General features: G+C 42.5%; 1 protein-coding gene across 14 annotated transcripts in view; it reads right to left on the minus strand.

Annotated features, from left to right (window-relative positions):
- The window catches only part of RPS6KC1 (ribosomal protein S6 kinase C1), a 93484-nt gene that overhangs the window by 47941 nt on the left and 21402 nt on the right, over window positions 1–24141 (minus strand). For 12 of the 14 annotated variants that reach the window (XR_003993597.1, XR_003993598.1, XR_003993599.1 and 9 more), the window contains 3 exons: window positions 19749–19808; window positions 18006–18368; window positions 2559–2677 (listed from right to left, as the gene is read on the minus strand). Coding sequence is in view for 11 of the 14 variants with exons in the window: in XM_030500239.1 (XP_030356099.1) it covers window positions 2559–2677; window positions 18006–18368; window positions 19749–19808 (542 nt within the window). In the remaining 3 variants the exon portion in view is untranslated. Of the gene's footprint in view, window positions 1–2558; window positions 2678–17740; window positions 17983–18005; window positions 18369–19748; window positions 19809–20092; window positions 20122–24141 lie in introns of those variants that run through there. The other 2 variants (XM_030500245.1, XM_030500244.1) reach the window with 2 other exon arrangements.

Consider the following 24141-nt stretch of genomic DNA (forward strand, 5'->3'; position numbering starts at 1 on the left):
ATAACAAAACCACGCTCTGCCAATGTAATACAGGCACAGGTACTGCTAAAGAACAGTATTTGTCCTTCCTTTTCTTGCAAACCAATTTCAGTTGTATGGTTCAAACTGTGCTGGGCTATGCGGTATAGCAGCACTTGGCCATGCTTCTAGGAAAGGTCGCCTGTGCCTGCAGTGGTTCTTCTCAAAGACTTCAGTATGTCTCCAGAAACATTGATGAGAGACCACTTTACAGATCCATGTGGGCAAAGATGGTATCATACAGTGTTATTTAAACATTGGCACACATATCCTGTCCAAGCACCAGCATTTGAAGAAATGGTATCAGTCAGCATGACCTACAGCAGTAGGAGGTGGCAACAGACCAGCCTTGCCCCAGTGTGACCAATGGCACGTAAATGGCAGTTAGAGAAACATCAAGCTGGTGTGAAGTGACAGTGCAAAGAGGTATACACACCTGTACACTACCGACTTGCTTCCTTTAGGAGAAGAACACAAAACATCTGCATATTTCCACCAGTATGTCCCAAGAATCATGTTAGATGTAGATGCAGGTCATTTCAGCACCCTTATCACTGTCTGCATGGGGTGGAATAATTCATGCAAACTCCAGTATAAACTATCTGGGGCAGTAAAAAGAATAAGCGCTAAGATGCAAGAATTCAGGTCTGCTCAGGAACCAGTGTGCAGGAAGAGTCACACTCCCCACTTTCCTCGAGACACTAAACCAAAGCACAGAGCATGCCAGTCCTTAGTGGTTCCTGCCACTACCCTTGCAACAACTTTGGAGGTAAGTCCTTTTCCCAATGCACTTTCAGCTATCAACTTGGAGACAAGCTGTTCCTCACCACAACTATCATGACCCAGAAGCACCTTAATGCCAGCACATGCACATCTGCCCTTAATGCCAGCAAATTCCAAAGCTCTAAGATAAAAGTCAAATTTATGCATTATAAAGAGCAAATAAAGGATATTAAAATATACAAACAGACTTAGTAAAACAAAGCCAAATGTGGAAATATGCTGGGGTTTTGTGAAAAGAAGAATAAGCCAGGTGCACCATTTTGCTTGTGCAAAGTCAGATTTGCCCTAACTTGTCAGTTTTGAGGTTTAACACAGAAGGAGAATGGTTTTGTATTCTCACCACCTTCTTCTTCCTTGTCTTATCCAGATTAATCTTGCTTTCCTTTGGGTCTGCAAAGAAGGCATGTGCCTTATTCAGTCCAGCATAAAAGAGGAAATACTTTACCTCTCAAGTTCATATACAAAAATACAACCTATTTCTTCCTCCTTCCCAACCACAATTCATTTTTAAACTTATAAAATGGCAAAAATAGGTTGTTCACTTTTTTTTTTATCTTGTTCTGCAGTTTCCAAACACGCTGAGGTTTCCATTCAATACAGATTCTTCCCCATTTTCAGGGGTGTTTGACCCAAAGAAAGACTACCTAGTAGGAGTTCGTATCAGTCCAAAACACTAAATTGTTCAAAGTACACTTCATAGCAGCAGCAAGACTCCAAATGTCACAAAATATATCCCATTTGGAACATCCTCAAAACTGTACTTGTGGGCTCACAACATAAAAAAGCTACCCTTCAAAATCACTGGCTTTGCTTTTTTCATTTACTTATTAGGGAGCTGGATTTTAGAAGGCTTCCCATTTTTGCAGCAGTGGTCTCCTTAAAGCATTTTTAGATCTGTGCAAAATAAGAAGCAATAATCTTATGCCCCTTTTGTCCTCACTTGATATAAATGTAGAGAGACAGGGAGTTGGTGACTTTTATATTTACTACAATAGGGCGGTCACTGACAAGCATACACAGTTTAGCATGACTGCAGTAAAAGTCTAAAGTAAGAACAGATAAGTCCCAAAGGAACAGTTTGGGGAAGGGCAAAGTAGATATTTATTGAGGGTATCTTGGAACAAGCTTTGTTTGTCTTTTGTGCAAGTACAGATAAGGGTGTTTCTGCTTAAGAAGGTAGGAATTACTACAGAAACTCCTCAAAAAGCAAGCAGCAGTTGATCACTTCAGGATACCCAAGAGAGACATTTGAAGGGATCTGGAAGAACCTTTGCTCAATTAAGTTCTTATTTTGGGGGAAATTCATCTCATCTCCCCTTGCCATGTGCTTGACTCACTTCTGATGTACACCGTTATATCCCAGGCTAAAGAAGCCAACAGCCTTCTTGCTCCCTACAGAACCAAGCAATATTCTCGAGGGAAAGTCAAAAGCAATGTTATGTTCTAGTGTAGATTTTTGCTTTACCTTTAAATTCTTTAGCATGATTAAAAGTGTTTACATCATCAGCTGTGAGTAAAGGAAAGCATGCAAAAAACCAGGCCTGTATTAAATGAAGCACTCAATGCTATGAAATGCAAACAAGAAGAATCAGAGAAGAATGGCAACAAAACAGAATAACATCGAAATACTCCTCAGGTTCCCTGAAAGAGAAATTCCAGACAGTTTTTGAACCTCAAGCTCGTATTTGTTTTGCTAAATGACAGGACAGTTTAATTACACCAAATTCTGGTCAGAAAAAAAAGAAACTGAAGCCTACCATAGAAACAGATGACTCTTCTGAGGATTTATGGTAGAAGCTGGAAATCTTTTCAGCACGCATAAGGTATTCTGCAGTCTTCCTTTTCACTGCTTCACGACGAGTTGGACTTGATTCACCTCAATGGGGGAAAAGAGAGAGGCACTAAGTAATCAAAGCACATGACTGCTTTGATTCTACCTTTTTGATTTGCTTTGGGTTATGCCTAATCAAACCTACAGATAGGTTTTCTTATAAAAAGCAAATACTGTGATATCAGAATTGTACAAAAATAACAATTTAAACCTTGCTATAGACCAAGGTAAACAAAGAGTCTTACCTCAGTTTTCTGTGTATACGTTTCTATGGTAACATAAGAAGTGAAACCCCTGATCCGAACATTATATTCCAAAGAAACCTCAATTAAAGAAGACATAAGACGTTTGCAAGAAAACAGTAAAGAAACGGGGTTTTTCCTCCTGTTTCTAATATAGGCTTTCCTAAATATAAAGGAAAGCCAGGAATGCTGTTAATAGGCAAAAGACAACATGAGAGACCCCAGGAAGTCTTGCTCATAGCTTTCCAGTGTTAGCTGCTCCTTGGCTGTTGGCTTGGGGCAACACAGGAAGAAGCACTTGCACCAACTACTTCACTTCCCAGACGGCTGAACCACCACTGTGTTATGTCCACCCTACCCAGCCTCTTGCAAGAAGTGAGAATCCCATGATCCTGCACAAATTCCATCTTTCCAACTCTAAAACTTACAGTTTATGTTTAGGCATTCACATCATGAGCTGTATATTGTTATAATAGACTCAATTTGTGATGACAGCAACGGAACAGTCAACGGCCAAGCAAAGATAAGACTGTGCGTCACAACTGTTATAACAGAGAATTGACATTACTATGCTGAAAAATAGCTGGAGACAACTGTCCCAGAAGAAGTCTGAACAATAGCAGAGACTTCATGTGGCCCTGACAGTGTCTTCCAGCCCTAACTGAGGCCATCCAAGACTCCAAAAGCAGCCTTGGCTGTGATGGGCTTCTGCACCAACGGGTGCAAGCCACCACCTCCCACAAACCAATGCTCAAACAGGGCAAGGAACTGCAAGGATATCTGCCTAACAGATACTCGACATGAAAGACAAGGCAAGGAACAGGAGAGGTAATAAATTAAGCACACAAATACACAAACCCTAACCAAGAGCAGATAACAGAGACAATAACGAAGACTAGAACTCATAAGATACTGATCAATGGGCCATGAAAGGAACCTCTGAGTGTAACCTTGAAGAAGTTCAACCAGAAACTTGGTAACTGATAAGGAAAAAAACAGGATTATTGTAGGTTATCAAGAATGAGTCCCATAAAAAAGAGCAAACTTATTATGGGATGTCTGAGGGAGACATGTAAACGCTCGCATGCAAAAGTTATTGTGGAAGGTTTTGCAGGGTGGGGGGATTGTGGCAATGTGTAAAGCTTTGTGAGATGTTTAAGAGCAGGATTAAAGGTGAGGAAAAGGAGAGGGTCAAGGTGGAGCACAAGCATGAGAAAGCAGAGGTGAGAATTTCATGGGTAGATTGTGTATAAGCAGGCTGCTGATTGCTTGTCTGACTGAGCCCCATACCTGACCACCACTGTCTGTCTTACCTTCTTCTGAAACTCTGTTCCTCACTATTTTCTGCATTAGTGTGCTCATTATTCTCTGTGCATAAGATACACCTACAAAATTCAAACTAGATTAGCAGGCAAGTCAGAGAAAAATGTCTGAGAGCTGGACCATGGACCTTTGCAACAGCTATCAGAGAGACCTGAACAGAGGGTCTGCCCTTGACCAGCAGTTCAAAAGAAGTTGGCTGTTCATGCAGCCTGTGGTTATGTCAGTGTCTGCAAAGGCAATATGCTTCTGCCTATGTCAATGTGTGGTCTGCCATGTCCATACAGAGTATATATGCACACAGGCAAGCTCGTCTTACAAATTTGCGCTCAGCTTTACTACTGGTAGGACCCAAAGAAGGGATAAGCTGTAGCCGCATCTCTCTGGCAACTCAGGGCAGGAGCAACCGCTCTGATCCTTCAGCCAGCCAGATCTGGCTAGCTCTAACACCAGCTCCTTAATAAAGCAGAAGGAGCAGGTTGTCTGGCTGTTCCATTTGCTAGATGGCAGAGAACAATGAAAAACTAAGTATAAGGCCTCTTCAGAAAGTTAGCAGAGTTGCTCTGCTGTAGGCTCTAGGAGCTGCTATTTTCCCCCTGCCCCATACAAGTGAAAATGAATCATTGCTCTTGCTTTAGATAGTCTTAGACTCAGACTGTGAAGAAGGCAGAGGCTCTTTATCACTTTCTGTTGCCATGGTCTACTACTAGTAATTTTGACCCCGTTACAAAATAAAGACTCCCTCTCCCTTTCATACCGTGACTACAAACTATCTAAACGCACAGAATCATCACACAGACTCCACCAACAGTGAATAGAAGAGACTTACAATCTACTCCACGCTCTCTTGTAAGTGACCTATTGTAAATCTTATTATCCACCTTACAGCAGGAGAGAAAAGTGATTGTCACTTCCTTGGACAGAGACGTAGTGCCCTGCTCTGCAAAAACCATTGGTTTGGGAAAAAGCTGGACAGCCATAAATTCAGTGCACTTTCAGCATACAATATTATGGCTATTTCTCAGTAATTTCTCTTATTGTAAAGACAGAGGGGACTTTGTACCAGGTCCAGCACCTCCAATAGCAGTCTCCACTTGGTAGGACTCTCCTCGTGAAACTCCCCTAGATGAGACTGCCAGTTTTATTCCCATCGAGGAGAAAACAACTCAGCAACACTCCATTGTTTGAACGTGGATTTCGTTTGATCAGAAGACAACAGATACACAGTATTTCCTAAGTGTTGTAATTTCTTAAACCATGACTAACACTCTTGCTTTCATCTCTTCACTTCATCCCACAGCACCACAAACCTCCCTTGTGCCAATCCACCGGTGGTCACCCACGTTCTGTTAGACACACGAAGTGGCAGGTACTCAGGGAAAACAAGTCATCTGCACAGCAACAATAAACTATTCAGCCAGCATTTCCTCCAAGCAGACTGGTAGAAAACTGCCAGGTTAGTGTCTAAGGCTATCATAAAAGTCAAGCTTACTGCTTAATTGTTAGTTATGTGTATTTAGTTTGGATGTTTATTGCTCTTTTTTCAATGCTTCAGTAATTTTACAGTGACTTGTGCAAACAAGCCAGGATGCCCCCTTAGAGCTGTCTTTGTTCTCCCTCTTTTCACATTCATTTCAGTTTCCCTTCTACTTTTCCTTCCTAATTTGTTAACTAACATTTGCAAACTGTTCACTTCTTCAAATCTTCAGCCATAAAAGAGGGATTGGATTCACAAAGCAACATTTATCAGCGAGTTCTTGCGTCTTAGTTGTGAATAAGATCATTGACAGTTCAGTCTCTGAATGCTTTAACAGGTGGGTGTTGGAGAACTGGATTTATGGAAGTAAGATTTTTGCTTTCTATTCTTTGTGTTAGTTTAACCAAGAAAATGTAAAAAGCTACATTCCAATACAAATTCCCATTTAAACAGCCAATATCTCACAAAAATCTGTGATACAGGATATGATTTCAAACATAAACGTTACTTAAAGAGCCTTAAACACAGGGCGATGAGTAAAGACCCATTAAACTAAAAATAATCTTTAGCATTTATGCCAAATCTCAGGTCATGGAACTCTTCGCTTCAAATAAATCACTGAAACACAGCACTAGAACAAATCCTTATATTTGACAGATGTTAATGCTCTGACACAGACTTTATGCCTCCTTTTTTAATGCAATATTACGTTTCGCTACAGGATAATGTTTTTAGTTACAAAAATGTGTGCTCAGAAGAATCGACTCATTTATTCCTAGTTAAGAACTTTTGATTTAAACATTGTGTGAGCACATTCAGCTCCTCTTTCTATTCTGTGGTTAGCCCACGATAATCTAAAGAGGTATCTCTAATTACAATTTAAACTTGAAAGGCATTTTTCTTTAAATGGCAGCAAACAGGAAATGTTTAAACTATGTCAAAGCCTTTGATGAATCTTTACAACTACTCATAAAAGATCATCCTGCTTAAAATAATATTGATTTTTCATTTCTTTTCTGAGATACTACAAGATTTATGTTTCATCTGATCAGGATCAAAGCTTCTCCCCTCTCCTGATCACTGGGATTAAATCAGCAATGTCATTTTACACGTTTAAAAACTCCACTGCTAGAGCAAGATATGAAAGTGTAGCGAGGCTGATCATAGAGACCTTAGAATAAAACCCCCTCAAGATTCCCTGTCTCTCTCCCTCTGCATTTGCTAGGAAGCAGCTGTGCCTCACACAGCTTCACATGAATGAAAATATTAAGGCGAGAAACCACCCACTTAGTTTATTTTCCATATGACTTTCCTGTAATTATTTTGTAAACTGTTCACACAACAATATATAAAAACATCTGCAAAAACAGGTAATTAATGTGTCAAGCCAAACTAATGCATTTTTTATGGTGTCCATGCTTCGTCAACTGTAATTATAACTCTTTTTAAGCAAATGATGATGTGTTTGTTGCAACGTGCAAGTGGTTATTTTAGATGCTCTGTTTACTATTACTGCAAACAGAGTATAAAAAAAACTCTACAGCTACTTTGTCACACATAGCATCCTTCATCTACACAAGCACAAGCAGGCTGCTCCCTCGTTTTCCAAAGGCTTTTGCTTATTTCAAAGTAATAAAAGTATCTTTAAATGAAAATTGGCTTTGGAAAGGCTGACCAGGCCACCCGCTGACCAAAGTAACAGTAGCCAGGACATTAGGAGAGCAGCCAACAACCTAAAATTTGTTCTTTAATTTTCATTTCTAAGGACAGCTCAGCTACAATAGACGTACAAAACCAGACACTCCGAGCAACATCCAAATGATCTTGAGGGTTTGATAGAGGAAAACCACAAATATCAGAATGATTGTGCCAATGAGTTCATCTGTGACTTGTTTTCCATCGTCCACGGATTTGAAAGAGAACTACAGAGAAGCATCAGAAGGGACTTCTGCTTACACCTCAGAGCATCTCAGAAGAGTACATATCTTTGAGGGATTAGCTAACTCAGTGTTGAAGTGTTCAGCTCAGTTAAGTGTTTATTCAGGCATCAAATCTTCTGTAATTCTACCCTATAGGAAAATGACTAATGCTCAGATATTAATAGCAGAAAACTATTGCAAGGGGGCCATACCCAATAAGCTCAAACAAACAAAATCTGGGCAGTAAGGACCATGGACTAAAATCTGTCCTTCCTCCCCCATTAACCCGGGGGTCTGCTAACACAACACATCTCAGAAGTGCTGTCAAACTCAAACTTGCTCTGGTCCTTAACTATTCTCCTCCACAGATCCAGGATGAAGTCACGTGGAAGAGATGTATCTTACTGGGTGGTAACAAAGATAGCTCTAGTCTCCATTTGCCACTAACATACAAAATATCCCCCATTCAATAAACCACAGTCTATAGCACCCACCCAGGAATTCTAGATATTCCTTCCTTTGTTTCTGATCACATCCAAGTCATTCCCCACTGGGTATTAGAGCCTCGGGAAGAGCCGATCTGCCAGGACAACATTAGTGCACTCCTTATCTAACTAGCTCCTTGACCAGGATGTGGATATTTCCATAGAAAAGATGAGGCTAAAAAGTTAGCATTAACTGTCCCAATCCTCTGCAACCTTCATGTTCCAAATCTTCCTGCTTTTCTCTCAGACTTGCTAAAAATATATGTGGGCTGCCTTTATTTAAAGAAGATATTAGAAGAGATGTGCTTCAGGAAGGAATGTCCTCTTGCAGAACAGGCTACAAGGAACTTGTGGGAGACTGCCTGTTGTGCTAACCCCAAACTCCATGTTCTTAACAATTTAAACAGTCAAACTTTCTCTAAATACTGAAATCTTCAATGAAACATTTATAATTGTCAAATCTAACAGCTATAATACCATTTTTTATTTTTAAAAGTTTCTTTATCTTCTTCACAGTCTTCCTGCACATATCACCCAGCTGGATTGCTGGATTTTTCAAAGACTTGCTCTCTATAAAAATGCAAGGGAGTAAGCCTTAAAAGATTTATTTCTTCTCACAATGAAAAGAGGTTTAGCAGCACCTTCCTTATTAGTGGGTAGCCCAGCTGTTATTTTTGCCTAATTGGTTCAAGAGGACCTCTGTTCTTCTTAGGGCAAACACTTCTTACATCATGTGAAGCAGACTCCTTTTGTCCATATTAGCCAAACAAAAGCTCAGGCACCCCATAAGTGACAATGCGGCTCATCATCCAGCACAGGTTTGTGACCACTTTGGACACAGTTTTATAACCCCTGAATTTATTGCAGGAAGAGCTGCTGATTTTGGAACAAGTCTCCACCAACTTTTCCCAGGAGAGTGGGTAACCTTGGATTTTCAAGTGCTTACTTCAGTGAGATGTGGCAGGTGCTGGGGCAAATGGGCACTTCAGCACCAAGGGAAGATGCTCTAGATTTTAGCAGCAGGTGTCAGTTTGGATTGGGAAATAAGCCTGCTAGTTCTTCACCTCCAGTATGCTTTATATTATATATTATATTATATTATATTAATTATATTATATTAATGATGAGTTCCTTTGAGGTGGTGGCCAAATTCTGCAGCTGAAAAATATGTAATTATTAAAAACTAACACCAAGGTTAAGCTCACTATGGTAAAACAATTTGAAGTGATCTGTTTTCCTCCCTCCCTCTTTCCATCTTTTTTTGTCTCACATTTTGAGATAGTCAGATCTTTTTAAGATGCACCACATTTATCAGCACCATTCTTTCTTGCTGTTTGAAAATACAGTACTGTACTCTAGCAACCAGGAAGAAAAACTACTTATAAGTTAAACCTCTCATGCTGAAGCACAAATGAGTGACCGTGAGTGAACACCTAAGAAGTCTTCTTCCAACTTTCCTGTGTGCTCATAACTGTTATGTCTATATTTTGTACATCATTGCAGGTTGAGCTACACACTTACAGCTCTACACTTCCTGGGAAGTTACCACTTCTGCATCCTGTAGAAAACCCAAGATTACACACCAGTGGCGTAAATGTCTAGGTAAACTCTTCTCTGGAGAAAAGACCTCGGCGTGTTTGCCAAACTTAAGATTACACAGAAGAATGGTGTGGGAGAAATGTGAGTGACCAGTAAAGGAGCCAAAAACACTCAGGATCATAGAATGATAGACTCATAGAATGATTTGGGTTGGAAAGGACCTTAAGATCATCCAGTTCCAATGCCCTGCCATGGGCAGGGACGCCTCACACTAAAACATGTCCCTCTCCAGCATCCTTGTAGCCCCCTTCGTGTACTGGAAGCTGCTCTGAGGTCTCCACGTAGCGTCTCTTCTCCAGGCTAACGATAATAAGAGCTTTCCAGCAACACTGATCAATGAACATCTGTTTCTAGAGCAAGTCATGTTAAACCCACAAGGTGGTGGTGGATTTTCACGTGCGTGTGGAACTATCTGGAAAAAACTAAAATGAATGGTCACGCCACAACAAACCACTGCAGGGAGGAAAAGCTTAACTTCCCATCCGTCTGCTAAAACATGTAGTCTTCAACTGCAAATGAGTTTTCACCAAAGACCTCAGCCTGTAAGAAATATTCCTGAACACTTTATTATAAAACTACATAAGGGAACACTGTCAGCACTGCAAGACAGAAGGACAAGCAGTGGCAGCCTAGCATAGATGAGGAAACTAAATGTGACAGCAGCAGCAGGTTCTCCAACAGGAGAACTGATAGTCAGAGCGAGGGAAGAAGTTACACAGGCCACCACCACCACAGAAGAGAAGAAAATATTTTCCAAGTTCTCTGCACTTTTCCTTCCTAACTAAAAGGCCAAGTCCAGTTAGACTCAGCAACCACAAACATTCCTTTTTTCAGAGCTGAGGCAACCCAGGCACACAGACACCCACCCCTTCATACAAGAACAAGTCACTGCAGTTTGAAGCAGAAAGAATTAAAGACAAGACACACGAAAAAAAACACAATTATGAGATTCATCAATCCTGACAGTCTAACAGTACTCATATCTATGTATTAAATATAATTCATATGTGCTTTTATATAGCACTATGGCAAATGGTATCTTTCCATAAGCAATCCCTAAATTCTCTAAAACAGAAGAGCAAGCAGCAGACCCCTTATATCAAGCCTGTACTAGTCCTTCTACACAGCTTGGAAGCTGGAGAGGCTATTTTAAGATAATGGGAGGGAAAAGAGAGAAAGAAGACAGGAAAAGAGAAAAAGAGGATGTGAAAAGAGAGAAGATGTATATGCAAAACCTGTTTGCAGGCAGGGGGTGGTAGCGTAGAAATCAGAGCACTGAGTATCACGTAGCATCATGCCCTTAAACATACCTATGCAATTTTTCTATTCCAGCTAATAATTTGCCTCAATTCACCTATGCTGCCCAAAGCATTTAATTCTGCAGCCACAGACTTCAGTTTTGTCACCTAAGGACAGCAGTGGCACTGTAACCTAGGTCAGGCTGTTCTGTCTACACCGTATGCTGGAAGATGTGTGGCAACCCTACTAGGTGTTCTGATGGGAGGCAGAAACCCCACATAGCAACAGTCAAAAAAAGATTAATGCACTTAGCTGCAGCTAAATGCTGGCTAACAACAGCTGAGATAAAAGGCTGTGCAGGCAGGATGAGATGTCTGTCGAAGAGGCTGGGCACAAGCAGCAACCTGGCAAGGAGCTGCTATAAGGACAGACTTGGAAGTCTTGGAAAGGTCAGAGCAAGCCCAAGCCAATGCAGCTAGCTGTGTCCCCCAGAAGAGAGAAGACAAACCGATTTTTAAAGCCCCTTGGTCACATATTTATTCATTCTTTAACAGCCACATCCTAAGCATCTGCATTCAGAGCCATCTCTATATCATGCGCTACAGGTTGGCTTATGGATATTGCAGATATTACCCTTTACATGTATCATAAGGCTATGAGCAGAGCTGCAGCTATGAAACCCCAGACCTTTATCAGCCTCTTGGTGCAGAGAAGTCTTGAGTTGTGCCCTAAGCATGCCTTTACATAGCTGAATCTGGCTGTATTTACACATTAAACAACTTCACCACCCTTTACAGACACATGCTGTATTTTACTGCTTTGCCACAATGAACTCTAAATCTGAACAGCATCTTGGAGCTGAGGCTGAAGTCTCCAGCACAATGAGTGGCCCAGATAAGAAAAATGTGGAAGGAGCAACATTGGTGCAGTGCCATGCTCCCCTTGGCATGCTTTCTGACTATGTAAAGACATGACCCAGGGTGACCCATCCAGCATCTACTGCACAGTGATGGATCATATAGCACTAACCTGGTCTGAAGCTCTGTGTGGTCTGCAATGGGCATAGAAACCAACATATTTCAATTATTAACAGCTCGTAGCCCATAATAGCATGGGTTTCAGTACCACTGGCAGCACAGTAGGATTAGATGACTTTATAAAGCAAATCATAGCATTTCCAACATCCCTTCTTAATCAAGCTGCTTGCCAACAGAGAAGTCCTCTCACAAACATCGGACCTTCCAAAACAGCAGCTGTGATTTCCAGGTTATATGAAGCACTAGGAATCAGGGACCACTTGTGTGGTGGCTTAGAAAGCCCAACCCAAAGAGTTCTACAGCATCCTTACAGTCCAATAGCAGGAAATAGTTTTCAGCTTCTTTGCAAGGAACCAAGGCAGGAAGTTTTTGTCTTGACTGGTTCCAGTCCCAGTGGAAGCGTAAAGCTGTAACAGCAAACAAGGTGAGTGATGATACACCACAGGAACACAGGTCTGAGATCAGGTAGGGAAGACCAACAGTTCCATCAGTCACCCTGTCATTAACCTTTCCCTGTGGGACCCAGCCCAACTTTAAGGGTTTCCCTGCAGCCATCAGCTCACACCCCAATGCATCTTCTTAGAAAACAGGTCTGTTGCTTCCTCAGGAACTCCCTAAGAGATTGTTGCTCTCAAAGAGAAACTACTCTGAGGACTTACCAAGCGAAAGAAATTCAAAATAGCTACTGTGTTGTAACAGAAGTTGTGGTAGTTAAGTGCCAATCCACAAACAAGCAAAGGTGCTTAAACCACGACAGTGCTTTTCACTCTGGAAGCCCTCCTGGAACATCCATGCCTGATCGCCTTTTCACAAAGTACTGTCTTCTTGGCATTCTGTCAAGCATGCTCCTGTTTGCATCCCTGGCTCCATCACAAGTTCAAATCATAGCCCATCATAATCCCAGTAATTAGACACAAGTTGGTTTGTTTTCAGTATATCCAAAATTATCATCTAGTTGTCCAAAGTATTCCCAGCATTTCATTGTATATGCATTTCTGGGTTAAAAGGCAAAGTCATTTTAGCAAGGTTCCAGTAATTTGTGTAATTTTTGTTCCAGCTCTGTTTACTGGATAAACATTAAAATAGCATGGTGCAGTGCAAAACTGACATTCACAGCCTGCTTTCAAAGACACCAGCAGCTTATCTACAAGTTGTAGATACCTAAAGCAAAACACAGATACCTGGAAACAGCTTGTGGGTGCTGTGACTTAAGAGGCATCACATACTTCATGCAACAAGGTCCATGCTGCCCAGCCAAACCAGCCCCCTAAAACAAATAAACACTCATTGTGTGCAGCCACAGCTGCTACGCATATGAAAAACACCCCAGATCTCTCACAGAGTACATGGATCATCTCCCTTCAGATGTTAATGTGTGATAATGGAGCCTTACATGTAACAGATCAGCAATGAACATGTGTGCTTTCTAAACCTCATGGAACACATATGTACTTTTCTACAGGAATTTGACTGACCATGCTGTGAAGGGGCTCTTCATCAGGGACTGTAGCGGTAGGACAAGGGGTGATGGGTTCAAACTGAAACAGGGGAAGTTCAGGTTAGATCTAAGGCAGAAGCTCTTCCCTGTGAGGGTGCTGAGGCGCTGGCACAGGGTGCCCAGAGAAGCTGTGGCTGCCCCATCCCTGGCAGTGTTCAAGGCCAGGTTGGACACACGGGCTTGGAGCAACCTGCTCTAGTGGAAGGTGACCCTGCCCATGGCAGGGAGTTGGAACTGGATGAGCTTTAAGGTCCCTTCCAACACAAACCAGTCTGGGATTCTGGGATTCATCATGTGCCTGTTACTGAAGTTACTGAAACCCAGAAAAAAGTAATAGTGTTAACTCCATCTTTATCACCCAGATCCGTTAACAGATATAACTTGAGAACAGTTGAAGGTGGATGAAGAGGAGCAGTTCATGCAAACAAGAGTCCCTCCTTTATTACAAAAAATTCTTTCCATAATTTCAGCCTCCCCATCTATTTTCTCCTAACTTAACTATGCCCTACACCAAAGTCAGGGAACGCACTACTTCGCATAAAACACAGTTAACTTCCACCCTACAAGTTGGTGGCTTGCTATTGATCAGTGCATTTTTTTTTCCATCATTAGGCCTGAAGCAATGCATTGACCTCAAAGTGCTCTGACATGCAAACAAAGCGAAGGAACAGCTATAATTGTAAAGTTTCTATCAGTGTACTTAGATGCTTACAACGGCAGAAAATTTGAATTCCAGAAGGTTTCAGCTCCTGGAGAACTGTTTAACCAACATACGCAACCTTGGAGACCTGCCTTCCAAAAAACTCAGAACTCCCGCATGCAGCACTGCCCACGAAACACAAGAGGGGCAGCAGGATTAGGACATACTCAGAAAAAAGGAAATGATGGCAGCTATTCCCTCCCACCACATGTGAAGGAGCTCTGGTACAAATGGAACAGGGAGGTACAGGTAATTCAAGGGCAGTCCAAGGGCTCTACTGCCAGTCCAAGAATTCGTTCCCCTTCTCGCTGACAAACATGTTTAATATTAAATGCATGTACAGAGCAGAAATAGGCTGAAGATGTATAAAGAGCAGATGCCCAGCCTCTCAGAGCACAGACGGCGTTCATTCCCCAAGTGACATGTGTATTAGGCCTTTTGGCAGGACTATGAATAGGACATTTAAAGATTTAGTACTAAAACTCTGCAAGGGACTAGCAGAGGAGAATACACGCGCACCTTGCACGGTATAATTAACACCACCACACTTCTGAGAGCGTGCACACACAGCTGAAAGCAAAGCCAGGGTGGACATCTCTTTGCACAGGCAACATCCGCCTCATCCAGCACTAGTGCCATCAGCACAGAGAGCTGCAAAGTCATCAGAAGCGTGACAGACTCAAGTGCACTCCAACTGCCTTTATGGGAGCCAGCTACTTCAAACTGAACCACACAAGTTTATTACTGTGAGTTTATAGACTCGCTCGTACATGATTTTGATGAGGCAGCCTTAAAGAGAACTTGTACCAAGCCTAAAGGAACAGCTGACAACAGAGACACCCTTACCTTTCGGGTACACCTCACCACCCTACAGAGGCACTACAGTTCTGGGGTAATTCTGACAGAAGTTTCAAACACAGAGGATGGGTGATCTTTCTTTTCTCCCCCAGGGCACTGGTTACACTTCCCCATTCCCATTTTTAGGTGTCAATTTCTATTTTCTTGGTGCCACCACGTGGCAAAAATGTGTAATACCATTTTCCATGCAAAAGCTACTCCCAGTCTGTTCTAGAGAGGCCACACATTCCGCAAGGGCTGTACACTGAAAGGCAACGTCACTTTATATGTGTGTAAGCACACATGAACACTGTGTTCCACTTTCAGATATCACAACGGCTGATTTAGACAAAATAGGCTGCAAATAATCAATGGCAGAAGACCAGAGGCATTTTGTAACAATTGCACCATCCTTATCTTGGAAAGAAGCACGTTATTATCCATGTGAAATATACAACCAGGAGTGTTTACATAGCTGAAATGATTAAAAGGGGGGGGGATTTATTGCAACATACACTGAATATTCACATATCAATGCTGGACATAACACCTTCACAAAGCAGCTAGACTTTAAAGTGCGATACAGATAGTTGTTCATGGGGTTTTGTCGGTTTGGGGGGAGAGGGGGTTTGCTGTCCTCACAGGTCCTGAGAAGGCATATATTTCAGGAAGGCATTTGAATCAGCCCTGTCATTATAAAGAAGGCATCGCAGCCTCCCTGCCAGCTTCCAGAAGCTCCAAAGAGAACAGGACACAAAATGAGCTGATCTACCCAAATCTAGTGGAAGTACCCAGCAGAGGATGAACATTCATTTGCTTTCCACCTTCACAGCCACGCAGGGTAACACAGAGAAAGGAGAAAAAAAGAGCTGCTAGGAACTAGCCTGTGTACGTTTATGTTCTGAAAAGACAAGATGCCACTTAAAAAGCAACTCATTCCCATTATTTCCTCTCCTATACCGTACAGACGCAATGTGAGGGACTGCACAGAAGTTGCAGGTGCCGGCTATACAGCTCTACAGCCATCCGGAACACCTCCAAACACACAGACAGAGGCACCACCATTTATTAATACATTTATTAGTAACCTTCACTGTACTATCTGAGTGGAATCAGGGAAACGGCACAGAATATCACACTTTTCTAGCACTCCTTGATATTTTCCTAGCCTCAAAAGCATGGATACCAGTGGGCAGTAGTGAAGGATTAGCAGTTGTCTGAGGTAGCTGGATGACTGGCTAGTCGACAGCAAAGCAGCAAAAGTCCTTGGAGGAAGTGTTAGCAAATTAAGTAAAAAGCTCAATCCACTCTAGTTTAACAAGTTAGCGTGCATCAGCTGAGCAAATCTGCTACAACACATGCAAGAAAAGCCTTTCACAACTTCAAGGTAAACGTATTACCAAAAGGATTACCATGGATTCAAAGCCAACGTGTTTAACCACTGCCACAACTCAAGTAAGCATGCACAGTTACCACAGCTCAACTGACGTACAACAGCCTGCCTTGTGTTCATGCCCTAACAGTTTAATAAAGCAAACTTTTGGAAGCTGAAACTTGAACTGTCAGTTTAAACCTGCATCATGCAGCCTTGCGTCATGGCAAGAAGATGCGTTTATGATGAAACTGGATATTCAGAAGACCATACCTGAATGGCACACAGGTCTATGAAGAAGTGTGTTAGCCAAGAGAGAACAGCTGGGCTCTCCAACGAAAGGTTTGCCAGCACATTCAACATCAAGAATGAAAAGCATGTTGACAACATGGGCAAAGAAAGATAGGATGCTATTGAAAAGCCACAACAAGAAGCAAAGCAGCCACCCTACTGACATCACTGGGACTTCAAAAGAAAGAGTGGATTTGCTTTTGCCAAAATGTATAAGACCATTTAAGCAAAGGCTGTGCACATATCTTGGACCACACCTCTAGTTTTCATCAGTAACTTCTCCATTATTTCTCGCCAGGCCCCGCTACAGCAGCTCAGCAGGTAACTTCCATTCCTAGAACTGCTCAGAGGGTCTGGACCACTGCTGTGCATCATACTGAGATGTAGCAAAGGCTTCTGCTTGTGTGTGCTTTGGTACATTAGCATTTGAGTTCAGATCTGGAGCAGCATAACGCATCTGTGCTGTATACAGTCAAACAAAGGCACAATTCTAATCTTACTCATTTGATCTGTGTGGGACAGACAATACAATACACAGACCCTGAAATCACTCCAGGAAAGAACAAATCTTTTCCTGTGCTTTATAGTTTTAAGCCATTGTTGAATGAAATGCAAATATATGAGGTTATCACTCTAGATTCTCAAGAACTAGAAATGGAAGGGGGGGGTAAATTGGTCCCTTCGGACAAGGTGCAAGGACACTCCACAGCAAATTGCATGTTGTTGCATCTGGTGTGTTAACAACAGCTTTGGCAGAGATATTCTGAACACCAAAAGCTTTGGGAGAACGCATATAAAATCCAGTTCTCCTCTAGCAGTGCAGGAATGTAAGTTTGTAGTTTGCATGCATCCTTTAGCTACAAAAGGAGAACAGTTTAGTGGAAGAAGCTAAGAGGCTGCGAGCCAAGAATAGTTCTAATCCTGTTGTGATTGGGAAGTTAACCTGAGTCTGCCTCTCCCCATGCGTAAAATGGGGATAATTAATCCTCACTTAAGCATGTAAATTAAATAATGTTTCAACAGTGCTGCAAGCGCCACATATTAATAAATGACTAGCTAATAAAAAGGAAAGTGAAGCACTTTCCTACTTACCTGCAAGTCAAAGGTTGTGCCGCAATTTCCAAAGAGGACATAGTTGGCACTTGGAAGAGGAGACCCTAAATTATCATTCAGTCTTAGAGAGAAAGGTTTCTCTCTCTTGTATGCCCAGCAGCTATCAGGCACATGAAAGCCACACAAACCATTCTGCATTTCACATCACCTCTTTGTAACACAGTAAGTTGATGCAAACTAAGGAAACGCCATAAACAAACGCAAGTACCCAAAGGTAAGGCAAACATAACGGGGAGATCCATACCTTGAACACCTTCCAGGAGCAGATCAACCCCCTTTCTGTAAAAGCTGAAGGCAGTTTCATAATCTTCTTCCTCCTCCTTCTTCAAGGCCAGTTTTATCAACTCGCCTGCTTTCTCCAGGTAATCTTGTTTGCCAGGTTTGGGTTTTAAGCTTCCAGAAAACAAACCATGACTTTCCCTCTCTCCTTCGGGTTTGCTCCACTCCTGCTCGGGTGCCAGTGTGCTTTGTAGCAGGGGTTCAGAAGTAAGGCAAAGGCCAACAGCTCTACTGGGAGAACTTTGGTTGGATGCCATTCCATCATCTAACTCAGCAAGAGAATCTACGTCAACTGTTAGAGAGATCAGGTCGCTGTCACTGGAGAAGCCTGAAAACACAGTCAGAAAGACATCCATTACTCTAGATTTCTCATATACCTTAGGAACCTCCAAAATTCTTTATCCCATCTAAAGATTTTAGCTTTATTCTCACTTATGCAACTTCCTGAGACTTTATGCACACAAGTTCCCTGCATGTAAAGCAGTCTCAAAAGTTATTTTTTAGTACCTATAGAAACAGGGTTTTTTAAATCAGCTACAAACTCCACAGAACAACTGGTCTTCATTGTAATATTTGTAATGAAAAGACCAACATCTAACACCCAATTTAGACTTTCAAATCCTGCTCACTGTGGGCTCCAGGAAATTACCAAAACTAACCCTTTCTGTATAATTGCTATTAGAAAAGTCAATCAGCAGGAACCAAATTACTGTTGCAAGAAATCCCAACACACTGTTTTAAATCAGTAAGATGAAGCATTCCAAAACCAGTAAATCGGGAGTTTGAATTACAACAGTTACTGTCAGCTTATGCATCACAGAATCACAGAATGGGTTGGGTTGGAAAGGACCATAAGATCATTCAGTTCCAACCTCCTGCCATGGGCAGGGACACCTTCCACTAGAGCAGGTTGCTCCAAGCCCCTGTGTCCAACCTGGCCTTGAACACTGCCAGGGATGGGGCAGCCACAGCTTCTCTGGGCACCCTGTGCCAGCGCCTCAGCACCCTCACAGGGAAGAGCTTCTGCCTTAGATCTAACCTGAACCTCCCCTGTTTCAGTTTGAACCCATCACCCCTTGTCCTGTCACTCCAGTCCCTGATGCAGAGTCCCTCTCCAGCATCCTTGTAGCCCCTTCAGACACTGGAAGCTGCTCTGAGGTCTCCACGCAGCTTCTCTTCTCCAGGCTGAACAGCCCCAATGTTCTCAGCCTGGCTCCATACGGGAGGTGCTGCAGCCTCTGATCATCCTCGTGGCCTCCTCTGGACTTGCTCCAACAGCTCCATGTCCTTCTTATGCTGAGGACACCAGAACCGCACACAGTGCTGCAAGTGGGGGCTCACAAGTGCAAAGTAGAGGGGCAGGATCATGCAGCACTCTAACTCACATCTACCATGTATAGCCTTCTTTCATTGCTACCATGTGGTAAAATGAATTAGCTTACACCTCTTTCGCTGAAATTTGAGCTAACACATTTTATTCTACATTTGCAATAAGCTAAAAGCACATATACTTACTGCAAGTTACTCCAGTAACTGAACCACAGCAACTTCACAGGGTTATTTGGATATAAACAGCAACAAAGACATTTTACACGTGCACCATTTCATTCTGTAGGGATTATTATCCACGAAAAGCATTCACTCATAATTATGACTTTCTAACAATTTAAAGGCCACAAATGTAATGGAAACAACTTCTAGATCTCACCTCCACATTCCGACTGGCTCGTAAGTGTCACGTCATCAAGCCCACTTAAATCCTTTCGAACTGAAAAGGACAAGAAGGACAAAAATGTTTCTGACATTCTTTTGTACAACAGATTAGATGTTCACTTGCCATCAAAATGAAAGGGCACAACCCTACTATAGGTAAAAGTACATAATATGAAACTGCTCTTTGACCAGCTATCAGAGATATCCACTTGGTAACACACCATTAAAATGGTGACATTGGTATTAGATTTGCCATTTCTCATTGCCTCTGTGGTCAAAAAACACAACACACGTGCTTGCTTAGGGGGAGCTAATTCAAACCTCAGCACTCCAACTCACCTAATTTCAGTAGCAGCAACACTTTAATCCCTATCTCTCACTGCTCTGATGGTTTACAGCTGAGGAGACTTAAAACAGGAGAGCTTTCAAAGCTAGGACCTACACACCAACGTGGGGGGGGGGAGACAGCTTTCAGTCCCAAAAATGTCATTCCAGAATAGTACCCTGCATGAGACATATGGAGCGAGCCACGAATTTGGCAGTGCCACCTGGATATCAAGTAACAGTTTGTTTTATCACCTTGGCACATGTACCCACTGAGGCAATAAACCAGGCAACAAGGTCAAGACATTTAGCAGTGTGTATACACAGAGAAAGTAAATTCCGAGCTAACAATTGGTATCTGTTTTCTTCTGTGTTATCAAGAGTCGAGAGTTTATCCCCATTATCAGGTAAAGTGTCCTGACTTATCTTCAGAAAGTACATGGCAGAAGCAAGGAGCTGACTCGAGGGCAGCTAATGCAAACTTTCTTTTGGATTTTGCAATCCGGGAGTTAGAGGGAGTTTACAATTTATGGAAGAGGAGCACAAGGAGCAAAACATTGCTTTTCCTTGAAAGTGAGTGAGAGGAAAAAGACACGAAGGAGAACAGAGATTACCAGCCAGCCTTTGAAAAGCAAGGGCCAGCGACAGTGACACAAGACTACTCGAGAGGAGGGGACAGGGTGCACAGAAGACAGTGCCCCTGATCCTGCTGCTCTTTTCAGGGGATGCACGTAAAGCAAAGTGTCCACGCAGAGAAGAAAACTGCCTGTGTAGCCCCAAGCCCTGCAAGAAAGAAGGCAACCTCACAACAGAACAGCTAGAGGAAGACAGAAGATTCATTAAGTAGTGTATTAATAATGGGCCGTTCACCTGCCCATTTTAGGGACAGCAATGTCACATCTGGGTGCAGAGGACTGAGTATTTATAATATTTAGAGGAGACAAGTTATTTTGTTCAGTGAAGAGAAATTGCTAGCCAGGGAATGTATAGGTGGAAGCAGAGCTGACTGATGGACAAAGGGTACAGGCAGAATGAATGGAAAAGGTGGGAGTTTGTGGGAAGGGTGTGCTGCCCACCCAGCCTTGGTGAATTAGAGCACATCCACACAGCACATTCCACACAGACCCAAGTTCCCCTCCCTCCATTCCAAACAAAATCATGTTTGCTCTTCTCTTGCAGCCAACTTGACCAGAAGCTGTACGAACACAGCTAGCATGGCACAGAGCCTGAGCTAATAAGCTTTGCTTAGGGCCAGCTTTAGAGCCCAGGTCTGGCACCACACAACCACAGCCATGGGGCTTCCAGTCAGCCCAAGCGGGAGGAATAGTCTGAACTGCATATGCTTATTTCTGGGAAGATAATGTGAACATGGTAAAACAGAAGGAGTGGGGAAAAGGGGCTGTGGGGAAAAAAAAGATGAGGTTCCCAATGAACTTCTCTAAAGAATCTGTTGGTATAGAAAGACTTTTGGAGAGGAAGTTGCACATTTGACTATTATCGCATGTACCCAGAGAGGAAGACAGAGCTGACTGTCAGGAATATTGGACGAGTATAATGATGCTGAAATTGAACATAAATCCCTGTGCTTGTCTGTGCCTTGTGCAATTTCACATATGAGGAGCAAACAGAGTTTGCAGGAATCAGTGGAAAGCCTGGGTAAGCCAGCCTCTTGAAAAGCAGGTTCCTGTGAAAGCATGAGCTGTCAAACTTCTTTTACAAGCAAGATACTTCTCACTTATTTTGGTACAAAAACATTTCTACCCCCATCAGTTTGCACCTTCTACCATTACCGCGGGAGAGGACACAGAGCCGAGTATTGCCACTGCCATCTAGAGGCCTTGAAGACAGATGCTGCCTTCAGTCCCTGGTCTAACCCCCGCCCAAAATTTGGTGTCAAACATGAGAAAACACGAGCTGGAAGACACATGGGTTTTTAGAAAATAGAACTCCACAAGTCACATTTGGCATCAGGAAATCCTGTGCTCATAGTTGTGGCAAGCATCCCCTAAAAGCACTCCAGCTGACTCAGAAGAAGCGTATTAAAGAGGGTTTTTTTGCTTTACAGCGTTTTTTTCCTTTCATTATTTTATCTCACATAAAGTGTTCTTCTTCTCAAAATGAGGCCCTTGTGAATAAGGAAGAGAAACATTCACATGAAGCATTTTTAGAAGCACTTTTATAAGGCACAGTGTAAAGTGAGGGCATTGTCAGAACCTGGAATGTTACATTGCACAGGAATAGTGCCCCTGTAAAACTAGTTACCAGGATTTATCATAACTACCCTACGTAACTAAACAGTTCTATACCTTTCCCTTCACAGAACAAAATATTGTGGGGGCATTATTTTATTAACATCATAGAAGATACTACAAAATAAAACGCAAAACTCACTGCCCAAGTAGAATGTATTCTACGACTAAGCACAAAGTTACTGACAGAGAGACAGCCGAGTGGCATATAACCTCAAGCAAAATATAAACCAACCAACCAACCCCTATTAGAAAACACAACCAGTTCCTGTTATTCAACCAGAGTTTTGCCAAAGCAAGTTCTATGCCAGAAAGACCAGAGGAAATGCAGTTAAGACGAAACCCCCTCCCAAATAAGCATGTTTGTATAATAATGTGTATTTGGACAGGAGTATAAAACAGTTCCAAATAATAATCTGTTGGAAAAGAATTTTTTGGAAGTCACAAGGACCAAAACATAACTCAGAAATACATAAATATAGCATCACAGAATCAACTGGGTTGGAAAAGACCTTTAAGATCATGAAGTCCCACCTTTACCCCAGCAGTGCCAAGGCCACCACAATCTATAAGACTGCGTGGTACTTGGCAGATGATTATACACAGAGATGCTTCAGCTAGCTCAGCCTCCAGAAGCAGGCAAGAAGCCCCAGCACAGCATTTATTTGGGCTGACTGGCCCTACCTTATAGCTATACTATTATTTACCGCAAGTGAAGTGCCACTTCGCTCTACACGTGGTATCCAAGCCAGCACATCCATCTTTACACTGTGCTAAGGAAACACAATCACAGGAAAATGGACACGACCTTCTCTGGCACTGCACAACCAGAAAGCATTAGCAAGTTAAGGGAGGGATTTCCAGTTTTCAATTGAACAGAGCCCACACTGGCTCTAACACACAACTTCTCATTCTTTCAATGGGGAGTTCTTTTCAGCAAACAAAAACTGCCATCATTTTTTCTTGAGAGAATTCAACAACTTGCTTACCTCCCAAGCCCTGCAAGAGGCTTTAACATTCACCACTCCAATATGCTCCATCCAGAAGGCATACTTAGGCTTTTAAAATACAATACCAATTCTCTTCTGGATTTACTAAGCACTGAAAGCATGGGGACATCCAGAGCATGAACAGCTGAATGAGAACCCTCTGAAATTAATGGGGCAGTTCAACTCTTAGACCTACTTTTCATGCTCTAGGCAAATTCAGCCATCTTTGTATTTATTGATCAACCTCAAAATGGTTTGAAAGTTCTCTGCAAATTTCTACAGCTTGAGACTTGGGTCATAATTATTAGTGAACACTACCATAGTGTTTGCCCAGCCTTTTGGAAGCAGGCAGGATTATGTATGTTTAAACTAGAGGGTTCAGTTAGCACCAAAAGCAGTTCAATTTGAGCAATAGAGCACTAGGACTTGTAGAATGGACTAGACAAACTCCCAGAAAACTTTCTGTTAGAAGTAAACTTCCAGCAGTGCAGACAGAGCTCTTCTGAGCCTAACTTCTCCTTTGTTAATCCCAGCTCTGGCATTTCTGTCACACCAAGCAAACCGAAAATGGAAGCCAATGCCCCACAGATGCGGCACTTGTCATTTACCATAGAATCACACACTGGGTTGGGTTGAAGGGACCTTTAAGCTCCTCCAGTTCCAACCCCCTGCCATGGGCAGGGACACCTTCCACTAGAGCAGGTTGCTCCAAGCCCCTGTGTCCAACCTGGCCTTGAACACTGCCAGGGATGGGGCAGCCACAGCTCCTCTGGGCACCCTGTGCCAGCGCCTCAGCACCCTCACAGGGAAGAGCTTCTGCCTCAGA

Source organism: Strigops habroptila, chromosome 10, assembly GCF_004027225.2.
Source record: "Strigops habroptila isolate Jane chromosome 10, bStrHab1.2.pri, whole genome shotgun sequence".
In the NCBI taxonomy this organism is placed as follows: Eukaryota; Metazoa; Chordata; class Aves; order Psittaciformes; family Psittacidae; genus Strigops; species Strigops habroptila.